This window comes from Alternaria arborescens (assembly GCF_004154835.1).
Source record: "Alternaria arborescens strain FERA 675 chromosome Unknown contig_3, whole genome shotgun sequence".
In the NCBI taxonomy this organism is placed as follows: Eukaryota; Fungi; Ascomycota; class Dothideomycetes; order Pleosporales; family Pleosporaceae; genus Alternaria; species Alternaria arborescens.
Window position 1 is genome coordinate 1,542,084 of NW_021167858.1, and position 20,036 is coordinate 1,562,119.

The window sequence follows — 20,036 nt, forward strand, 5'->3', positions numbered from 1 at the left end:
GCTGCGGAGTTCGAACATCCGCAATACGAAGCAGTCGTAAACTTGTACTGCTCAGCTCATCCGTGTCGGGACCCATACAAAGGAATCGGTCTTTGCAATGTGCGCGGGGCTTATCAGTTTTCGCTTAACCACATGAAAAGATCGGCCTGAATTGCTCAACACCATTTTGGCGTCGCAGGGCATTGCATGCAAAACAACAGTACACCGCACGACATGTACACCGCTTTGCCCCACAAACACCGGATCTAGAACATATTGCTTTAGGATGGCATTTTACATTTGTTGCTTTCATTCGTTACAGTCGTAGCTATCTGGGCCCTTGCATGCGCAATGCAATGCAACGCAACTACCGATGTCACTCGGAGTCCGTCGTACTGTAGATGTTACTCCTTTGCCTGCTAGCCAGCCATATCTATCGGCTGTGGCAACACGCCCTTGCATGCATCGGAATTTCTTCCTAGATTCCGAGCTTTGCACTACCCTGATAGCTTATTCGGTGACCTGCTTATTTGGTGGCCTGGTCGACGGGGGCAGGCTTGTTTGAGTCGGTAGCTGCTTTGCCTTGGCCGGTGTGGCCTGCCTTTGGTGCGTCGCCGGCGCCAGAGGCGTTCATGCCTTCGATAGCTATCTCATGTTAGTATTTGCTTTCCTCTCAAAACATTCCTTTTCCTTCTTTGCTGTCATTTGAGGAGCAGGAGCAACGAAGAGGGGTAGGTGGGGCAAACGAGTCGTACCTTCGCCCTTCTCAATCTCTGGCATGGGAGCGACATTGTTCTTTGTGTGCTGGAGAGTTGCCTGCCATATGGTCAGAGCCGAGCTTTTCGTAAGAAGTTGTAGCAGACGAGGGTACTTACGTCTCCAGAAGCACCGTGAACTGCGTCCTGGCCGACCTCAATGGGACCGTTGTCTGAAGATCCGTCTCCGTTGCGAGGCATGATGAAATGTAAGTATGGGTTCGGTGGTGTGATAGTCTGATGGGATTTTAGGGAAGAGGAAAGGAAGATGTGTTGATATGAGGGGTAGAAGTTCCTGTCGTGTTCAATTTCTATCATCTCGATGATGTATTTTGCTGTGATGTCATGGTGGAGAAGGGGTACCTGCAGAGCGGGTCATGCTCACGTACAACACTGTTACTAACGATCATCACGAATTCTATCTTATTTCATACTTATGTAATTCAGTCGAGCGCCTGACCTCTTCTAGTCTTTCTTGTGCTGTGATATATGGTCAGTTACAGGTTGGCGAATCGAGGAGGCGTGTCGTGGCATCCTGAAAAGCCTCTAATTCGACGATGCGATAGAGAAAGATATACATAATATCCATCTGGGGCTTTCCAATCCCTTTTGGTATCATTGACTATCAATCATGACCGAGAATATGCAATGGCAGTAAAAAGACAACCTGAAAATTCAATCTGCATGCCGCTTTTGTCAGAGTCCCAGCGTCAGCTGTGAACAAGAGTATATACATCATGCTAAACTAAGTGCACATGCGAAAGACTCATCGCGCACTTCGAACCCATCCTACTACACCGACACTGTATCCCACTAATCCGCCCACCCTTTCGCGTCCTCTCTTCGCCTCCTCCTGCCACTTCCTTAGCTCGCCTACTAGGTCAGAGTCTTTGACAACAATATCTCCATGGAGTCGCAGAAATACGCTCATCCAAGCTTGTACAAGCTCGTAGTCTCGGCCTTCTTGAAGTCTCGCGGTCAACGCTTCGATGAACGTTCGCAGCTCTGTGTATGGCTCCGTTGTATCAAGAGTGCGAATTGCAATATCCGCTGCCGAAGGCGGGAGTGAAGAGAGGTGAGTTAGGAGAGGAGTGTAGTCAGCAGTTTCGGTCGCATGTACAAGGTGACGGCTGAAGACATCAGTAGATGTGGCGGCGCTAGAGCGCGAAGCAAGCGCAGAGCTGGAGATGCGAGACTTCGGATCTTGATCGAGTGGCGCGAGAGCATGGTCTTCTGCTCCCGAGACCTGGTTTTGACCAAGTGACGGGAGGAAGAAGGGGGCCTTTTCTGGCGCTTTCGGAGCCTCTTTGGGCTTGTTGCGGGCACGGATAACGTCAAGGTGTAAGAGGGTTTGCCAGCGGGACTTCGGAACCAAGCTCAGTGTTGTGATCTTGTCGCTGAGTTGGTCCATGACCGGAACAGTAACTTCATCCTGATCCTCATCCTCCGCCTGCTCTTCGGTGGCAGCTTCAACGATAGCGACACCGCCTTCGCCAGATGCTGTTGGCGCGCTGACCTCGGCAATGTCGTCCTCTGTTATTTGACGGGTTGATACATGCGTGAAGAGTGTTCGGTTTGTCCAGATATGCACACCTACTTCGCCGTCTAGGCCGGTGGCAAGGAACTCACCCGAAGGTGAGAATGCCACGGTGTTGCACTTTTTGGGCAGCTTCATAGCATCAATGAGATGGCCGGTTGGTAAGTCCCAAACTCTGACGGTGGAGTCTGAGGCAGCAGAAATGATCCATCGGCCGTCACTCGAAAAGGTGTAATCGAGGGTTTGCAGTGCAACATGGGATTGGGATGCCCATAGTTCTCGAATAAGTTTCTTGGTTGTGATGTCCAATACGCGGATCGAGCCATCGTCACAGCTTAGTGCTATCAGATCACTGTTCCGGTGGTAGCGCAGACCATTGATCTTCGTCATAGGGTACCAATCAATCTCGTGAAGTAGAATGCCCGTAGCAAAATCCCAGAACTACAATATGCGTCAGTCGCTGGTGGGTGAGAAAGACGGACGTTTGACTTACCTTGATTTTGCCATCGTCGGAACAACTTAAAAGCGTGCGATTGAGAGCGTCTACAGCGAGACCAGTGATGGCTCCTTTGTGCTTGCCTTCTCCCTTTGCAAACTTTCGAGGAGCATCATCCGCAAACTCCAGAGCCTCTTCGGCCTGCAATTGTCGAAGTTTGTGCTGTTTTGCTTCCACTGGAGTGAGTCGAGCTGGGAACCTGCGTCGGAATTGGCCAGATTGAAGGTTGTACATATCAATGGAGCCACCTGCAGATCCGATCACGGCAAATGTGCCGCAAGACGAGATTGCAACACTCTTGACTTCTGTACCATCGCCTGTGTCGAAAGCCCATCGACCGGCCCGTTTACGACCCCAGAACCAGGTTCTTGCAGTCTTGTCACCAGCGTGCCCTGTGACGATGCTTTCCCATCCAGTCATGTTAACTTCTATAGCTTTCTTATCCTGCCCCTTGACCTTGGATGAGTTGTTCCATATACCCGCTACGCCAGGCATCGCACCCATGCCACCGTCGCGATTGAGAGAACAAGCCATGCAGGTGATTGCTGGAGCTTTCAAATCTTCCAACTTGACATGGTGTTTGGACGCTTCGAAATTTCCATTGAGCAGCCCCATCTTCTTTGCTTTCCTCTGGATAGCACCCTGGCTAAGCTCTGTGCTTTGTCCATCTCGTCGCAAGCTCCAGCCCCAGAGACTCCGGTCTTTGCTAGCGCTGAGAAGCCATTTGCCGACATCATCAGAGCCGTCCGAGTTGGAGGGAAGGAAGCGGAGAGTTGAGACTGGTGCAGCATGACCGCCACGAGAATGCAGAATGCGCGGTAGGGGTGAAAAGGGTGTTTCGTCGAAAATCCAGCTCTTCAACGAGTTGTCCAAGCCACTCGATACAATGACCGCCTGTCCCGCGAGGAATTCAATCTTACTGATACCACCACCGACACCTCCGCTCGCAGATGGAGGCGGCCCATGAGCCCCTCGGAGGGTACCAGTTTTACGACCACCCTTGTTGAGGTCCCAGAAGGTGATGTCGCCGCTTTCATGACTAGCTGTTGCCATGACACCGTCTTCGCGACCATCGTCGCCGGCACCCAGTCCGTCGGTCCTGAAGGAGATGGAAGTCACTGAGGGTTTCCGCGAGCCACCCGTGTTCAGGCGCATAATCTCTTTGTCTGCACGGATATCGTGTATCGTGATTGGACCTGATTGGTATGCGATAGCGAGGAGCGACAAAGCGGGCGTCGGCTGTAGTGCAGTTACAGCGCCAAAGTCTGCTGCTGGTGGAAGGAGTGTGTAAAGCAGCTTTCCGGTGCTGATGTTCCAAATCTCAACAGACCCATCGGCTCGGCCCACGAATATCTTGTTCAAGTAGGTAGGCATGTTGCAGATGCAGCCAGAGAGCGCACTGGAAGAGGCGCCCTGTAGGGTCGTGTAGTGCTCCAAGGTAGCTGTCCTCCAGATCTCGATTTCGGTCTTGCCACATCCTACAATCCATTCTCCCAGGACTACTAGCCTTGTGATGCGCTGTATGCCGCCGCGTGGTAGCTCCAACTCTGCAGTCTTTTTTCCGCGCTGGAACACCCACACGCCAGCCTGGGTTTTCGACTTGGGACTTGACCAGGCTGCAAATACGACCTTCTTCCATGCCACAGTCGCAGTGATATCCTCGGGTGTCTGCGGTCGAGTTATAAAGACAAGGTTGAGTCCGCGCTTGAGGTCGTAGGTTTGGAGAGAGCGGCCGACGGAGGTTGTGATTTGGAAGGTAGTCTTGCCGAGGGGAAGTGTAGTAAAGGGAACACCTGTAGGCGACACTAGACCAACAGTCTGCCATGGAGTCAGCGGTGCGCAAGTATGTGATGGCGTCGTTGGAGCTTACTCGGAACGGCGCAAATATCTTAGACTGGCGGACCAGCGACGCAGAGCTCGTTTCGCCATTGCTCTGTGTCTTCTGGCGTTTAGTCACGGGACCATTGCCGGTACTTTCCTGTACCTTTGGACCTGCCATGTTATGTGTGTTTTGGGGAAGAAGGACTAGAGCGCATGCATGGACTGGTGTTCTCGCAACCTCGGACGGCGCGACCAAAAATTTGGGAAATGAGATTAGATCAGATTAAGATTAGATTAGATAAGATCGACGCCAAGTGATCGACCCAGCGTCAGGGTCCGTTTCCCGCTATGCATAGCACAAATGGCAGTAGTAGGCTTCGATGCAACCTCGCCATCCTTCTTCCAATGTACAGCGCACGTATGCATCTGTAGCAACGTGCCCTTGACTATTGAACACTCGTGAGAAACGTCTCGACCTGTATCTACAATGTCTCAAGGCATCAGTACGTGCTCTCCAAGCATGCCAGAAGCGTAGCTACAAGTCACGCCGGGCGGGATCCGTTCCGATGTGATGTGCAACACGTGGCGCACATGTAGACTCGCTGCAGCCCTAGAGTGGACATCTAGAGCTCGAAACGGCACAGCATATGCATGCGGCGCACAAGTCTGTCCATTGAGATCATGGGGTTGGACCATGCTGCCAAGTTGCGCTGAGTGACGTACCGTCTGTGAATTGCTGTTTCGAATTCCTTCTTGCCTAGAGAATTATCTTCTACTGCGCACCCGAAGACATGAGGAAGCCGTGAGGATACTGTCGCCGAACGTCGATTGTGCCAGCCATCTCGCGACCCTGTCCAATTAACCCCGCGACGCACGGGTCCAAGGCGTGGTAGCATGGAGCAGTCACTCTCCCGTACAGTGAGTTCTGAGAGCACACGGTCATGGCAACAACTCTCGAGTGCGAGCGGCGCATCAGCAGCAGGTCGCAAGGCAAGATCGAGCGAACCCGAGACTGGCGGAGACAACGTAGAGCGTCCCAGTGTGTCAGTCCCTTCGCTTGGTCGAGCGGCGATTCGACAGAGCCTGCCCGCGCGCCGCCCCTCCAAGGCATCGGATAGCAGTCTCTTTGAGTATTTTGGACATGCCTGGTCTGGCTCTGCTGTCGACGACTCGGATCAAGCGACGCCAACGCTAGAGAGCACTCGGGGAAGTCTTGCAAGCGCCCCAGTAAATCCTCTGCTGCTGCCGGATTCCTTCCGACATGCGCGAGCTGACGTCGGCACTGCAGCAGCGACAGAGTCGAAGCGACTGTCCATCTCCTCGTTTGTGTCTGCCATCTCCAATCGGGGCTACAGTTGGAGTGGAAAAAGTTCGGTAGCGGGCTCTGAACCGGAAGGTACGTACGTCATGGGCCGACACGGCCTCGTAGCTTTTTCACATGCACATGGCGGCCATTGACTGACCCACCCACTCTGCACAGCAAGGATGGAGAACCCACACGGCACCACGACGGCCACCTCGTCGCTGTCCGTCACTACCTCGAGCCAGAATGGCAGTCTCGGCACAAAAGCCTCGCCTACGCAATTGCTGTTTCCCCAAGCCCAAGCCGCCAGCAATCAGTCCGCGAGCCCCAGCGCCGCCCCAGTCCACCCCGCGCCTCCCCACACCAGCCAGCCGCCTCTGTCAACCCAGCCCCGTCGCTCACGCAGCCGGACGGCCCAGAGACGCATCAGCGGAAGCACGGCTACGAGCAGCAGCCCGGCTAGCCGAGAAATGAGGGAGAAGAAGCCGACAAAAGGCATCATTGGCGTATGCGCACTCGAGTCCAAAGCTCGCAGTAAGCCTGCGCGCAACATCTTTGGCAAGTTGGTCGACGAGTTCGAGGTCAAGATCTTTGGCGACAAGATCATCCTCGACGAAGCCGTGGAGAACTGGCCAGTGTGCGACTTCCTCATCTCCTTCTTCTCCGATGGCTTCCCCCTGGACAAGGCCATTGCCTACACCCGACTGCGCAAGCCCTTCTGCGTGAACGACCTGCCCATGCAACAGGTGCTGTGGGATCGCCGCCTGTGCCTTGGTATACTGGACAAGCTCAGCGTTCCCACGCCAAAGCGCATCGACGTCAGTCGTGATGGTGGACCGAAGCTACCGTCGGCTGAATTCGCCAAAGCCTTGTACGAAAGAACAGGTCTGAAGCTGGAAGGGCCTGAAGACGGCACTGGTGGAGGCTTCCAGGCTCCGAAGAACATTGAACTCATCGACGATAACAACACCATCCGCGTTGATGGCGTTACTCTCACAAAGCCATTCGTAGAGAAGCCAGTGAGTGGTGAAGACCACAACATCCACATCTACTTCCACAAGAAGGATGGCGGCGGTGGCCGCAGATTGTTCAGAAAGATCAACAACAAGAGCTCGGAAAAGGATGAGACTCTCGACGTACCGAGGGCCATACTCGAACCAACAGGCAGTTACATTTACGAGCAATTTCTACAAGTGGAGAATTCTGAAGACGTCAAAGCCTATACCGTCGGACCAAACTTCTGCCATGCCGAGACAAGAAAGTCACCAGTAGTTGATGGTCTTGTTAAGCGCAACCCTAGCGGCAAGGAAGTCCGATATGTCACGAAACTGAGCGAGTCAGAGGCCGCTATTGCAGCAAAGATTTCAGAAGGATTTGGTCAGCGGGTGTGCGGATTTGATCTGCTCCGCACTGGAGACCAGAGCTACGTTATCGATGTCAATGGGTGGAGCTTTGTGAAGGACAACGGCGATTATTACGACAAGGCGGCCAACATCCTAAAAGACATGTTCTTGAAAGAGATCGCGCGGAAACAACGCAAAGATGCTGCTCAACATGCTGCTGCCGACGCACAAGCTGGTACAGACATTCCTGGAAAGGGTGCTTCAAACCACCGTAAGACTCTTGGGAAACTCTTCAAGAGTCCCAGCATGTCGAGAATGGGAAATCATGCGCACAACCTCCATCATATGCGGCAATCCAACACTATGCCCTCGTCACCCGACACATCACTCAGTTCTACCCCTACCGCATCCTCACCTAGTTTCGAAAAACCCAATCCTGCTACAGTTCTGAGCCCAACAGCCTTTACTTCTACTTCAACACCAGATGGCCCGGCGTCCGAGCCTGATATAACACTTCCGTCTGCATTCGAAGAAGACGATCTGGAACTCGAACCAGAAAGGTCAATGTCAGAAGATCATCTGGAGGTACCCCCTCCAGCAACGGCGGCACAGTGGAAGCTCAAAGGTGTTGTGTCTGTCATTCGACATGCGGATCGCACTCCGAAGCAGAAGTTCAAGTACACTTTCCACTCCAAGCCATTCGTCGACCTACTCAAAGGTCACCAGGCAGAAGTGCTACTGATTGGAGAGGTAGCATTGCAAAGTGTGAGCGATGCCGTCAAGTTGGCTATGGACGAAGGCCTGGAAGACTCGAAGAAGCTGCGTGAGCTGCAATTGTATCTGAATAAGAAGGGCGCTTGGCCTGGAACAAAAGTGCAGATCAAGCCTATGTTCCGGAAGCGAAGAAAGGAAGAGCTGCTGCCAGGAGAGACTTTACCCGAAGAAACTCCTGAGGCACAAAAGCCTGAGCCAACTGCTGATGCTAAGGAGACGACCGAGGCTACCAGCGAAGAAGGCGGACCCGAGCCACTTAAGAACAGGAGTGACTCCATGTCTGGTGTTACCTTGTCTCGTATCACCGCGCAAGATAACAACATGGTGCTGGACAAACTACAGCTGATTATTAAGTGGGGAGGTGAACCTACTCACTCCGCTCGACACCAAACACAAGACATGGGTGCGAACTTCCGCAACGACCTTTTGTTGATGAATCGGGATGTATTAGACGATGTTCATATCTTCAGCAGCTCGGAGCGACGAGTGACCACCAGTGCACAGATATTTGGAGCGTCATTCCTGGAAAAGGAACAGTACCAATCTGAGCACATCTCAGTTCGCAAGGACCTTCTAGACGACTCGAACGCGGCAAAGGATGTCATGGACAAGGTCAAGAAGAAGCTCAAGACTTTGCTACGCGCGGGCGACAAAGCTCCACCTCAGTTCGCGTGGCCGAAAGATGTACCAGAGCCCTACATTGTCGTTCGGCAAGTGGTGGATCTGATGAAGTTCCATCAGCGCGTTATGAACCACAACTTCAAGAAGATCGAATCTGAAGCGATCTCATCCCTAGCTGCACTAGCATCTCCACCAGGCGGGGCACAATCGTCAGGGCAATCCCAGTACACCAATGTTAACCATATTCAATCACGTTGGTGCTGTAATGAAGGCCCTGAACTTTTCAAAGAACGGTGGGAGAAGTTGTTCAAGGAGTTTGGAGACGCTGATAAAGTCGACCCAAGCAAAATATCTGAGCTTTACGACACGATGAAGTTCGACGCCCTACACAACCGCGCCTTCCTTGAATGGGTGTTTACGCCCGATGCCAGCTTTGTCGATGAAGACTCAGTTGCGGACGGGTCAAAGCAGACTACGCCTGACAACAGTTCAGGGAAGTCGATACCAGTTGGCCCCAGTCCATCAGAAGCTCAGTTGAAGGCGGAGGCGAAGGAGAAAGAACAGAGCACGGAAAAGACCCATGAGCGCGGTAGCCTGTCCCATCGCATGGGTTTCAGGCGCAAGTCTGAGCTTACCGTCAAAGCTCCTGCGCCCCCATCGTATGTACACGAGTCGTACTTCAAGCTGTATTCTGGTCTCGGGACCGCGACGTCCAAGGCACAGACTGATGCGCGACTTGTCAAGTTACGTGAGATGTACCACCTCTGCAAGGTCTTGTTCGACTACATCGGACCACAGGAATACGGCATCGAGAGCGAGGAGAAGCTAGAGATTGGCCTACTTACATCGCTTCCACTACTCAAAGAGATTGTTGGAGACCTGGAAGAGCTTCAGGCGTCTGACATGCCGAAGAGCTTCTTCTACTTCACCAAGGAATCACACATCTACACATTGCTCAACTGCATTCTGGAGGGCGGTATCAAGACCAAGATCGAACGCAATGCTATTCCAGAGCTCGATTACTTGTCGCAGATAAACTTCGAGCTCTACGAGTCGGAGAATGCTAGTATTGATGATAAGCCGCACACCTTCAACTATAGTATTCGCATCACGTTATCGCCAGGCTGTCATGCCTTCGCTCCACTTGATGTGTAAGTCACGCTTTCTGCCTTATATACCTCGGTGGCTACTAATGTGAATAGACAATTGGACTCACGCCATATGATTGGCTTCGCGCCTCGTCGCAGCCTCACTCTCCACCAAGATTGGAAAGAAGTCCTCGAGACTCTTCGCGCAAAGTTCCATACGTAAGTGTCTCTCATAGCTATCAAATGCTTCAGAAGCTTGCACTAACGATTTCCAGCGTCAAACTCCCGAAATCCTTCGTCGCCATCGACCTCAGCGAAAAGGTTCCTGAGGCTTTCGAGCGTAGCACTAATGGGAATGGGAAAGAGCATAAAATGACTGAGAGTGAAGAGCGAGGTCGATCAGACGAGCGAGATGAAGACGCGTCACACATACCTATTGCAAATGAGAAGGGCGAAATAATAAGCCCAGGAGAGATTGTAAGTCCGGAACGCTTGGCGCTTGATAATGAAATCAGTCCAACGGGCTTACCGCCGCCGGCGCTAGACGTAGAGAAGGAGTAAGAAGAAGATGAGGCATTATTGATAGGTTGGGAGAGTCTTCTAGTGTCAACAAATTCTTATTAATTGGTCGGGATCTGGCGAGGCAGCCTGTTACCGTTTACCAGAACCACTCCAAGCTCCTCATTGTCCAAGGCGCCTAGTCCTCACACTCTAAGCAGTTTCATGAATCTTTTTTTTTGTTTGTGAGGCAGTTAGTACAGTATCGAGATGGCTGGAGTAAGTTGCTCTTTTCTGCCTGACTTATTACCGAATTCTTCATGACATATCGGAAATCGCACTTGCGATACGAGAAATTGCGACTGCAAAGACACAGAAGGCAAATATTGGCCCGATTGGCTTATCTCAGATAATTTGCCCAACTTTGTGCCGCTGGAGCCGCATTTGCTGCAGCAATTGCGCCAGCAGCATCACCCTTAGAGCTGTCCAATCCAATCTCAAAACCATCGTAACCGCAACCGGTCGGCGCTCCTGGCTCAGAACCGTCTAAGCCAGGGACGAACTGCCAATAAAGCTTCATTGTACATTAGCATGCCTTTTTTCGAATATGTACAGCTCTCATGCTTACCCAAGGAACTCCAGCATCATTGAATATCTGAGCCTGAGTGTCGAAAGAATCCTGAAACTCAGTCGAAACGCCCCACTCTTCCATCATGACGTTCTTTCCTACAGCTCTTGCTCCACTCAAAACATCCTTGTCGCCGGTAATGTAGTAGGCCCAGTCGGATGCCTTACTCATGTATCCATGCATACTGATGATGTCGATTGCATCGCATTGCATGGCCTTCTTCAGCGTATTGAACTCGTGGTCACAGCAATAGTGAGATCCGCCAATACCGCCTGTGGCGATCTTGATATTAGACGATCCAAGTGCATTACGCATCACTCCAGCACGACCACATAGCCAGTCATCCGGGTCATTGTTGTTCAACTTGTCGAGCTGTTTGATCAGAGGCTCGTTCTGGAGGTCGAAAGCCATAATCACTTGATCTAGGCTTTTCCAGGCGTCGCCAAAGTTTGGTGACTGGTAGTTGAGGATCTCTTCTAGTCGCTTGTCGTAGTCTGCTTTGGCTTCGGTCGAGGAATAGAAGGTAGATGCACCGGTATATTTTTGGCAGTACGCATCACAGGCCACATCATCGGTTAGTGAGTTGGCTTTGTGAGGAGATATGATAGCTTTCATCCCGTTGTCGTGGAGAAGCTTGAGTGTAGCGTCCAATGCAGCTAACACAGTGGTATCGAATACGCCAACGGAAGTTTCGAGCGGCGGCATGGAATTGGTGATCGTGCTTCCTTTCAAACACCCTTCATCAATGTTTGTTACTATACACCGATCGTTAGCATCCGATTCACTATTTCTTCCAGTCTGCCTATGCAGATATTCATCAAGGCTTTAAAGGAGGTTTTGGTTGTACATAGACATCGTATCATTGTGGCCTGCATCATCAGGACTTTGCTCACCCCATAGCCTTATGACCTTCGCCCCCCATCCAGCAAGTGTCTCGATGTATGTCTTTTGCTCGGAAGCAGACAGCGCATGAAGAAAGTACTCGTTACTTCCTGCAAAGGATGTCGATGTTTGTCTCCGTGTTGGTACGAAATCCTCGACTGCTGTTACCGCTAACCCGACAAGGACGGCAAATACCATACGGCCGCGCATATCATAGGTGTTGGCCAGTTCACCCGAGTAGGGTTATAAAAAGAAGAAACAGATGCTATTTACAGCAGTGCTCAGTAACGGCACTCGCAGTCAACATGAGAAGGCTTTTATACGCCATAAAGGCCATTCAAATCAACCTTGCTGGTGTCGCAGATAGCCTAATACGTCTGCACCCATGGTGAGAAGTATGGGGCTAGCCTTCCCAGCCATATTGGCTCTCAAGCCACTTAAATCGTCGATCGACTATTTATATATCACCGAGAATCTCCGGGTAGCCCAGTCTGATTCTGTCAGCTGCTTGTGACAGAACGGTGCGAAAGCACTTGTTTAGATATTCCTCAGTACCGTGCATGCAGCCTTGCAGGCGCCTCCGCACCATCCCACTCACCTCAATTGGCTCAACAAGTAGCCCAAATATCGATGGCTTTGAACTCGCCAAATCTGGTAAACGCTGGACATTAATAAAAACGCCAGAGCCCTATCCGTCACTATCAGACCACCAGCGTCCCTCGCCCGGCGTTGTACATGCAGCACATTTTCTCAGCCTTGCCCATATGTTGAGGCCAAATCCCATTTATCTGCGTATGGGGGCCAATAAGAGTTCAGCTCTACCGATTCAGGTATGCGCATGCAGGTGTGCTTGCTATCACAGCAACAAATCCGCTTCTGAAGAATGAAGAACGGGAGGGCTCGACGCACACGGTTCGAGTCTGCCCTGCCTACAAAACGCTTTGGCTCGATTCCGACTTAGCATTTTCCGCATCTCTTTCGATAGCCTCTCCGGTGTGAAGAAGGCTCTCATCGTTTTACTCAGCAAAAGAAAAGATACGCTAACAGACAATATAATGTTCGGAACACGAATCGTTTTCGCTCTTGCTCTTGTTCTAGCCTTGGCCAACATCGTGGCTACCAGCGGACCGACGAGTATCTTTATCGATCAGATTGAAGAATATGCTCTCCTGGCAACATGTGCAGAGCTCGAGTTATCGACCATTGTGCGGAATATGAAGTACGGATGTGGAGATGGTGGCGACGGTGCGTTCCAGTCGTTTACTTGTTGTGAGTTTCCATCATGGGATACGACATGCGTGTGAGACATGCTCTGACCTTGTATCTATTCCCTTTGTAGTCTGTTATGAGAGCTCTGCCAAGTTCTCCAGCATGATTGGTGCTCATGTCGCCACCGAGTGTCCTGACGATCCTTCACAGAACACGACTGCATTGGAGGTTTTCAGTAGTTATTGCGAGATTGGAGGGTCTAAATTGGCCGAGATTACTGGTGAGTAATGAGGTGTTTCTGACTTGGAGGGTGACGAACTAACATGATGATTAGCTGCTACAACATCCATACCATCGATAACATCATTACTGTCATCTACGTTTGCTTCTCCAGCATCGACACCACGGTCAGCAACATCTACCCCCACAACACCGGTATCATCACCTCAGCCAACGGAAGCGACCGAGCAGGCTTCTACTTCTAAGAACAACCGCACGGTTGCCATAGCCGCAGGCGTTGCCATTCCGGTTGTCGTCCTAGCCTCAGCTTTTGTGGTCTTCTTTTTGTTCCGTCGTCATAAGAACAAGAAGCAGCACAGTAGATTCAATGCTTACGAGGTAGACGCTTCCACGGTGGACGCATCAAAGGCAGGCACATGTCATGAGGTCAGCGACAAAGGGCAAATCGCAGCAGAGATGCCGAACCCGGATCCCCAGGAGTTGGATGGTGAGAGTAGAGGGACATGAGATCGATCCAGTGTTTTGGTAATAAAAGGTCCTTCGAGTTCGGGCTAAGACAGTCGGTATAGTTTTGGGCGGGCGTGGGTCTGTAGAGATACTCTGCCAAAAAAAACAACGAATTAGACGCGCCAAAAACTGGAACGTTCAAACAGGGGTTTCGACATTATAAATATAAGGGTATTTGGAGGGACTTTGGGGGATTTACTACAGGATGCACAATGGCCATGCAAATCCACTCGAAGTGTTCTGCCATCCCGATCGGTACCATCCACCACATCAAAGAAGCATCGCGGGAACAGGGCTGTGACTACGTGTACCGACGTTGCGTTTACGCGAACAATGGACGGATCGGTTAATCGCTGTCCGCTCGAACCGTAACGAAGATAACACGACAAGTTATTAGCGAAGTGGAGATCTTAGTCCACGTCATCTCTTGACCAAGTCGATTAGAGTCGTTCCTTCGCGTATCAGCCAAATGACCATGCTAGGTCTGACCAAGCTCTTGCCATTTTGTTGTGAGTTGTGGTAAGCCAGTTTCCAGATGCTCCATCCAGCTAGTCGATGCTTCATGACTGCCACCAACTCTGCTAAATTCGTACGAGTGGAAAGGGATACCATTTTCAGAAGGGCTGGGCCTCCTTTCATCCAGTCTATAAGCTCCCCAGACAGCTAGGGAAAGCCGCATAAGTATCCTTGTTCGACCATTGTAGAATGCGGTTCCGCAAAGATGATCCTTCGGGCCGGGTGGCAGCGTGTGTATGCTCCGTAGATGCGCATGCTGGAGACAGCCAAATTCCCATCGACTACTAAAATGGCTAGGCGGCGATCGGATCGTCAAACTTAGTTTGTCTCATGTGACACGAAGTAGTACATAGCAATCGTCCTGGAAGCCTGCATGCATACGATTTTGAACACGAGTCATTGACGCAGCGGGTATTTGTATATTAGATAGTGCCCGTTGAGAATGATCTGGGGAAGCATTGCTGTTGCAAACGCATCCGTATGAGCGACAAGATCGTCATTGTGTCTCTTGATAGGAAAGAATCTCGAGCAGGTTGACAGTCGTTGTATCGGAAATGCTGGAAACGGCAAGCCGGAGTGTCGCTCGGCACCATCTTCGCCTCGATAGAACGGTGTTATGCGGGGTACCGGGGTAGATCCAGCTACCCCGCAAACTAGACGTTCGGAGAGCAACCGTCACGGTCGCATGTGTGTGCGTGGCGCAACCACGGAGTGTTTCCGCATCCAGGCACATCCAGATTGCCAGTCTCATGTCCTAACCCGTGACATATCCGACCCCCTTAGACGTCCGGCCAGATGGGATACTAGAGAAGATCGACAGAGTCTCGAAAGATCATTCGAGTATAGCGGCATCCATGGACGAAACACAATTCGCCCTGGTTGTCGGGCACAAAATCGTTGCAGGATCGCGAGTAGCATGACGATCGTGCAGGATTCGCGTGGGAGGGGTATCTTGTAGACCAAGGTATATAAAGATAGCGTGTCGCCCATACCGTGCCCATCAGTGAGATCGACAGCACCCTTTGATTTCTCAATCTTCCCTCTTCTCAAAAACTCTATCTTCACGATGGTCCACTTCCGGACAGATATTGGCGCGACGAATGAAGCGGCGGATCCGAATAATGAGAACTATGCAAAAGAGCTCGAGACTGATGTGCTGATCGTAGGTGCTGGCTTCGGCGGCATCTACCTAATGCACAAGCTTCGCCAACAGGGTTTCAAATGCAAGATTATGGAGGCTGGTACCAACATTGGTGGTATATGGCATTGGAACTGCTATCCTGGAGCTCGAGTCGATTCTCAGGTTCCTATCTATGAGTACAGCATGCCTGAGATCTGGCAGGTAAGCCGGATATTTGACCAATCTCTTTTTGTCAAGACTGACACTTGTTTGTTAGGATTGGAACTGGTCGTGCAGATATCCCGGTACGGAAGAGCTCCAAAAGTACTTTGACCACGTCGAGAGAAAGTTGGATATTAAGAAGGACTGCGCATTCAACACCAGGGTTGTCGGCGCACAATTCGACAAGCCTTCATCGAAGTGGGTGGTGAAGACAGAAGACGGTCGCACAGCGCGCTGCAAATATTTCCTCTTGGCCCTAGGTTTCGCGGCAAAGCGCCACTTTCCCGATTGGCCAGGTATGGACAAATTCAAGGGAGAGATCCATCACAGCTCATTCTGGCCTGCATCTGGAGTAGATGTCACGGGCAAGCGTGTTGCCGTCATTGGAACTGGGTCGACCGGTGTCCAAATCGCCCAAGAGACTTCGAAAACGGCCGCAAGTATAACGCAATTTGTTCGAACGCCGAACCTTTGCCTGCCTATGCAGCAAAAACCTCTGACCAAAGAGGAGCAGGACAAGCGGAAACAAGGAGAATATCAGGAGATCTTCAAGAGAAGGCTGACAACGTTCGCTGGCTTCCAGTACGATTACATTGAGAAGAACACATTTGACGACTCGCCTGAGGAGCGCGAAGCGTTCTACGAGAAGATGTGGGAGAACGGTGGTTTTGAGTTCTGGCTGGTAAGATACACACGTCAAGCTCGGATGTCGGTAGAAACTTACATATCTGCAGGCAAACTACAAGGACTTGTTATTTGATAACAAGGCCAACCGCGAAGCCTACAACTTCTGGGCCAAAAAGACGCGTGCCCGGATAACAGATCCAGAGAAGCGTGAGATTCTTGCGCCTCTGGAGCCCCCACACGCATTTGGCACAAAGCGACCGAGTCTGGAACAAAACTATTATGAGATGCTCGACAAGCCCGAGAACAAGGTTGTCGACGTGAACAAGAATCCGATCAAGGAAGTTACAGAGAAGGGCATTGTGCTATCTGACGGTACGCTTCACGAGTTTGATGTCATCGCCCTCGCAACCGGCTTCGACTCAGTGACTGGTGGAATGAAGAACATGGGACTTAAGGATGTTGACGGCGTTGAACTGTCGGAAAAATGGAAAAACGGTACTTACTCGTACCTGGGTATGAGTTTGAGCGGGTTCCCGTAAGTCGCCAAACACAGCCAGCTTGTTGGAGATACTGACTGGATCGTAGTAACTGCTTCTTCCTCTATGGCGCCCAGGGTCCGACGGCGTTTTCCAACGGACCCACGTGCGTTGAGGTCCAGGGAGACTGGATCGTGGATGCCATGGTCAAGCTTCGAGAGCAAGGTATCAACTACTGCGACGCCACACACGAAGCAGAGAAGGAATGGCGGGAGAAGATCACTGAGCTCTCCGATAAGACGCTGTTCCCGCAGACCAAGTCGTGGTACATGGGCGACAACATTCCTGGCAAGCTTCGAGAGCAGTTGAACTTTGCGGGCGGGTTCCCATTGTACAGTGAAATGACGCGGAGTGTGCTGGATAAGGGCTTTGAGGGTTTTGTTACTGCGTAGATATCCATTGCCGAGGAATAGGGCTATTATCTGTTGTAATTAACTATATTCATCTTTCTGTTATGCAACTCTACAATCTTTTGTTCCAGTATGCAAGAAGAAGAAGCTGAGATTATACAATTGTAGTCCTTCTCGTTGGAGACCATGGTTCCGTCTGGGTATAGCTTGCATGAGGAGGATGGTCCGCGCGTGGGGGTATGCGAGGTCATGTCCGGCGTAGTGGGAGGAGAGGGGTAGGCTTGTTGGTGGCCGCGGAGGAGCGGTGGTGGGCGGATGACGATCGGTGTCACATGGAATTTGCGCCGACCGACGTCACGACCCACGCTTGCAACCTGGCTGAGGTCGAGCATCGCTCGCTACATTACTCCATGGAAGTCAGACGCGTTGTATCCACACAACACCCGGTACCATGAGGACAGCGTTCCTTTTTGGTCGCCAATGCTTCCGCCCAGGCCTCCCTAAACTCGCCGCCCGCGCATGCACGCGTCCATGGACCAGCAAGGCATCTCGCCTCGGCCGACAATTCGCGACTCCAAAGTTCAACGGCCGAACGCTGCTATGGTCAGGCGCAGCAACGGGGGCTGCGGGGGGCGCGATACTCAGCCCACTCGCATTTGTCCAGGTCGCCAAAGACGAGTCGGATCATGGAGAAAAGACGCACGAGGAGGCCATGCTGGAGGCGTCGCGCAAGGAACTGAATGAGCAGGTGCCCCATGCGCTGAGGAACTCTTCCAAGTACAGACGGGGCATATACTTCCTCATCGACGACTACATCATCGAGCCCATAGCTACCGGATTCCGCTTTCTCCATCTCATCATCATCTTCGTGCCAGTCATAGTGACGATACCTGCGATATGGCTTGGATCACGGCAGCCGGATAGGGACAACGAGCGGAGCGGGACACTGTGGTGGTATGGCTTCCTGGTCGGATCCATGGAGAGGGCTGGTGCTGCCTTCATCAAGGTGCGTATTGCTACACCAGAACATGGCCCATCGACTGCAGACTAATCCTCTTACCAGCTTGGGCAATGGGCAGCCTCCCGAACAGACGTCTTTCCGACCGAGATGTGTCTCATTATGTCAACCCTCCACTCCAACGCCCCGGCGCATACACTGCAAACCTCGAAGCGAACAATCGAGGCGGCATTTGACGGACAGAGCTTCGACGATATTTTCGAGGAGTTTGACGAGAAACCACTGGGCGTGGGCGCCATCGCGCAGGTATACAAGGCAAAGCTGAAGCCACACCTTGCCACGCTAGAGGACAACTCGATCGATCGAAAAGAAGCCAATCTAGCGCGTCGGATCAAGAAGAACGTCGACGTGACGCTGAAGAGCTCACCCTCGAGAGTGCCATCCAGCCATGTTGCCATCAAGGTTCTCCATCCCAACATCGAGAAGATAGTTCGGAGAGACTTGCGTATAATGGGTTTCTTCGCGGCTATTATCAACGCCATACCCACCATGGAGTGGTTGTCGTTTCCCGATGAAGTGGAACAGTTTGGTGAGATGATGAGACTGCAATTAGATCTACGCATCGAAGCCGCGAACCTCACCCTCTTCCGACGAAACTTCAAAGACCGAACCACTGCCTGGTTTCCTTATCCTTACACGGAATACACTACGCGCAACGTGTTGATCGAGGAATTCGCCCAGGGTATTCCTATGGAAGACTTTTTACAAAATGGAGGTGGAGTATTTCAAAAGGACATTGCAGATGAAGGCTTGGATGCCTTTCTTACCATGGTCCTTATCGACAACTTTATCCATGCCGACCTACATCCAGGAAACATAATGGTCCGGTTCTATAAACCCGAGCAGCTAGACGTCTCAATCTTCGCCAGAAAGGAAGATCGAAGGACCGGCCCCAAAGAGTCGCTCGATGTTACCGAAGAGGTACTTGAGCGCCTGCGGCCACACAAGAAAGATTCCCAGCAGTGGAAAGCGAAGCTACAAGAGATCGATAACGAAGGATATCGACCACAGCTCATCTTCATCGATACGGGTTTGGTAACAGAACTCAATGGAAAGAATCGCGCCAATTTTCTGGATCTCTTCAAGGCTGTTGCCGAGTTTGATGGTTACAAGGCAGGACATCTGATGGTAGAGAGATGTAGACAGCCAGATGCAGTACTCGACGGAGAAGTCTTTGCTTTGCGCATGCAACATTTGGTCTTGGGAGTCAAGAGCCGTACTTTCGCTCTTGGCAACATCAAGATTGGAGATATCCTTAACGAGGTTCTCTCTATGGTGCGAACGCATCATGTACGGCTTGAAGGCGACTTTGTAAACGTTGTTCTTAGTATCCTCCTCCTAGAGGGTATTGGAAGGAGTTTGAACCCAAACCTGGATCTCTTTGCAGGGTAGGTCATACAGCATAGTACAGAGGGTCATCTACTAACATCGTCAGTGCTCTGCCAATACTTCGACAACTCGGCACGCAAAGTGGCTCTTCGATGATTCGTGGAGGCGACTTTTCGATGCTCAAGGTCTGGGTCGGTCTTGAGGCGCGCAGCTTCTTGCAAGCCTCGATTGATACGGTATGGCAAACTACACTCGTGTTGCACTGCGATACTAACAAACACCCAGGTCGAACGATGTGTCAAGTCCGACCAGCTTTCCCCGAATATATAATTGACTCATGCATACTACCGCATGAGATACTCTGTGTTATTCAAACTTTCAGCTATTGTGAAAGAGACCATAATTGGTTTCTCTGAAAGACGCAAGCCGTCTCATACATCCAGCTCACAGGCAGAAACACTACCTTGTGGACGTCTTTACACAATAAAGGCACCGTCACGTCCATATAGAAACATGTATTTCACAAGCCATCTGTCTTGCTATGCGTTTGGAAGCCGAGGCGCTGCACTGCCGTCCCACAGTTTTAAGCACCCGCTTACCGTGGAGGGACGCGTCAAGGCGACAAGGGTCTTGCGCC

At 51.4% G+C, this 20,036-nt stretch overlaps 7 protein-coding genes across 7 annotated transcripts; 4 read left to right on the forward strand and 3 right to left on the reverse strand.

Moving 5' to 3' along the window:
* Nucleotides 1-505: 505 nt before the first annotated feature.
* AA0111_g2036 (hypothetical protein) lies at nt 506-935 on the reverse strand (the record flags this gene model as incomplete). Its single annotated transcript, XM_028647763.1, has 3 exons — nt 506-624; nt 735-795; nt 855-935. 3 exons carry the CDS (start codon nt 933-935, stop codon nt 506-508), a joined length of 261 nt encoding a protein of 86 aa, XP_028510900.1.
* Nucleotides 936-1,500: 565 nt separating this feature from the next.
* Nucleotides 1,501-4,766, reverse strand: AA0111_g2037 (hypothetical protein; the record flags this gene model as incomplete). Its single annotated transcript, XM_028647764.1, has 3 exons — nt 1,501-2,712; nt 2,765-4,585; nt 4,638-4,766. 3 exons carry the CDS (start codon nt 4,764-4,766, stop codon nt 1,501-1,503), a joined length of 3,162 nt encoding a protein of 1,053 aa, XP_028510899.1.
* Nucleotides 4,767-5,482: 716 nt separating this feature from the next.
* On the forward strand, nt 5,483-10,278 carry AA0111_g2038 (Inositol hexakisphosphate and diphosphoinositol-pentakisphosphate kinase; the record flags this gene model as incomplete). Its single annotated transcript, XM_028647765.1, has 4 exons — nt 5,483-5,984; nt 6,069-9,780; nt 9,832-9,936; nt 9,993-10,278. 4 exons carry the CDS (start codon nt 5,483-5,485, stop codon nt 10,276-10,278), a joined length of 4,605 nt encoding a protein of 1,534 aa, XP_028510902.1.
* Nucleotides 10,279-10,615: 337 nt separating this feature from the next.
* On the reverse strand, nt 10,616-11,548 carry AA0111_g2039 (hypothetical protein; the record flags this gene model as incomplete). The annotated part of the gene is made up of 2 exons (XM_028647766.1): nt 10,616-10,789; nt 10,844-11,548. The coding sequence occupies 2 exons, from the start codon at nt 11,546-11,548 to the stop codon at nt 10,616-10,618; spliced, it is 879 nt and encodes a 292-aa protein (XP_028510901.1).
* Nucleotides 11,549-12,780: 1,232 nt separating this feature from the next.
* Nucleotides 12,781-13,681, forward strand: AA0111_g2040 (hypothetical protein; the record flags this gene model as incomplete). Its single annotated transcript, XM_028647768.1, has 3 exons — nt 12,781-12,994; nt 13,065-13,214; nt 13,269-13,681. 3 exons carry the CDS (start codon nt 12,781-12,783, stop codon nt 13,679-13,681), a joined length of 777 nt encoding a protein of 258 aa, XP_028510563.1.
* Nucleotides 13,682-15,263: 1,582 nt separating this feature from the next.
* AA0111_g2041 (Baeyer-Villiger monooxygenase) lies at nt 15,264-17,094 on the forward strand (the record flags this gene model as incomplete). The annotated part of the gene is made up of 4 exons (XM_028647769.1): nt 15,264-15,539; nt 15,595-16,221; nt 16,274-16,701; nt 16,752-17,094. The coding sequence occupies 4 exons, from the start codon at nt 15,264-15,266 to the stop codon at nt 17,092-17,094; spliced, it is 1,674 nt and encodes a 557-aa protein (XP_028510564.1).
* A 409-nt stretch (nt 17,095-17,503) lies between these two features.
* AA0111_g2042 (ABC1 family protein) lies at nt 17,504-19,729 on the forward strand (the record flags this gene model as incomplete). The annotated part of the gene is made up of 4 exons (XM_028647770.1): nt 17,504-18,058; nt 18,116-19,458; nt 19,506-19,635; nt 19,685-19,729. The coding sequence occupies 4 exons, from the start codon at nt 17,504-17,506 to the stop codon at nt 19,727-19,729; spliced, it is 2,073 nt and encodes a 690-aa protein (XP_028510565.1).
* Between the last annotated feature and the right edge of the window lie 307 nt (nt 19,730-20,036).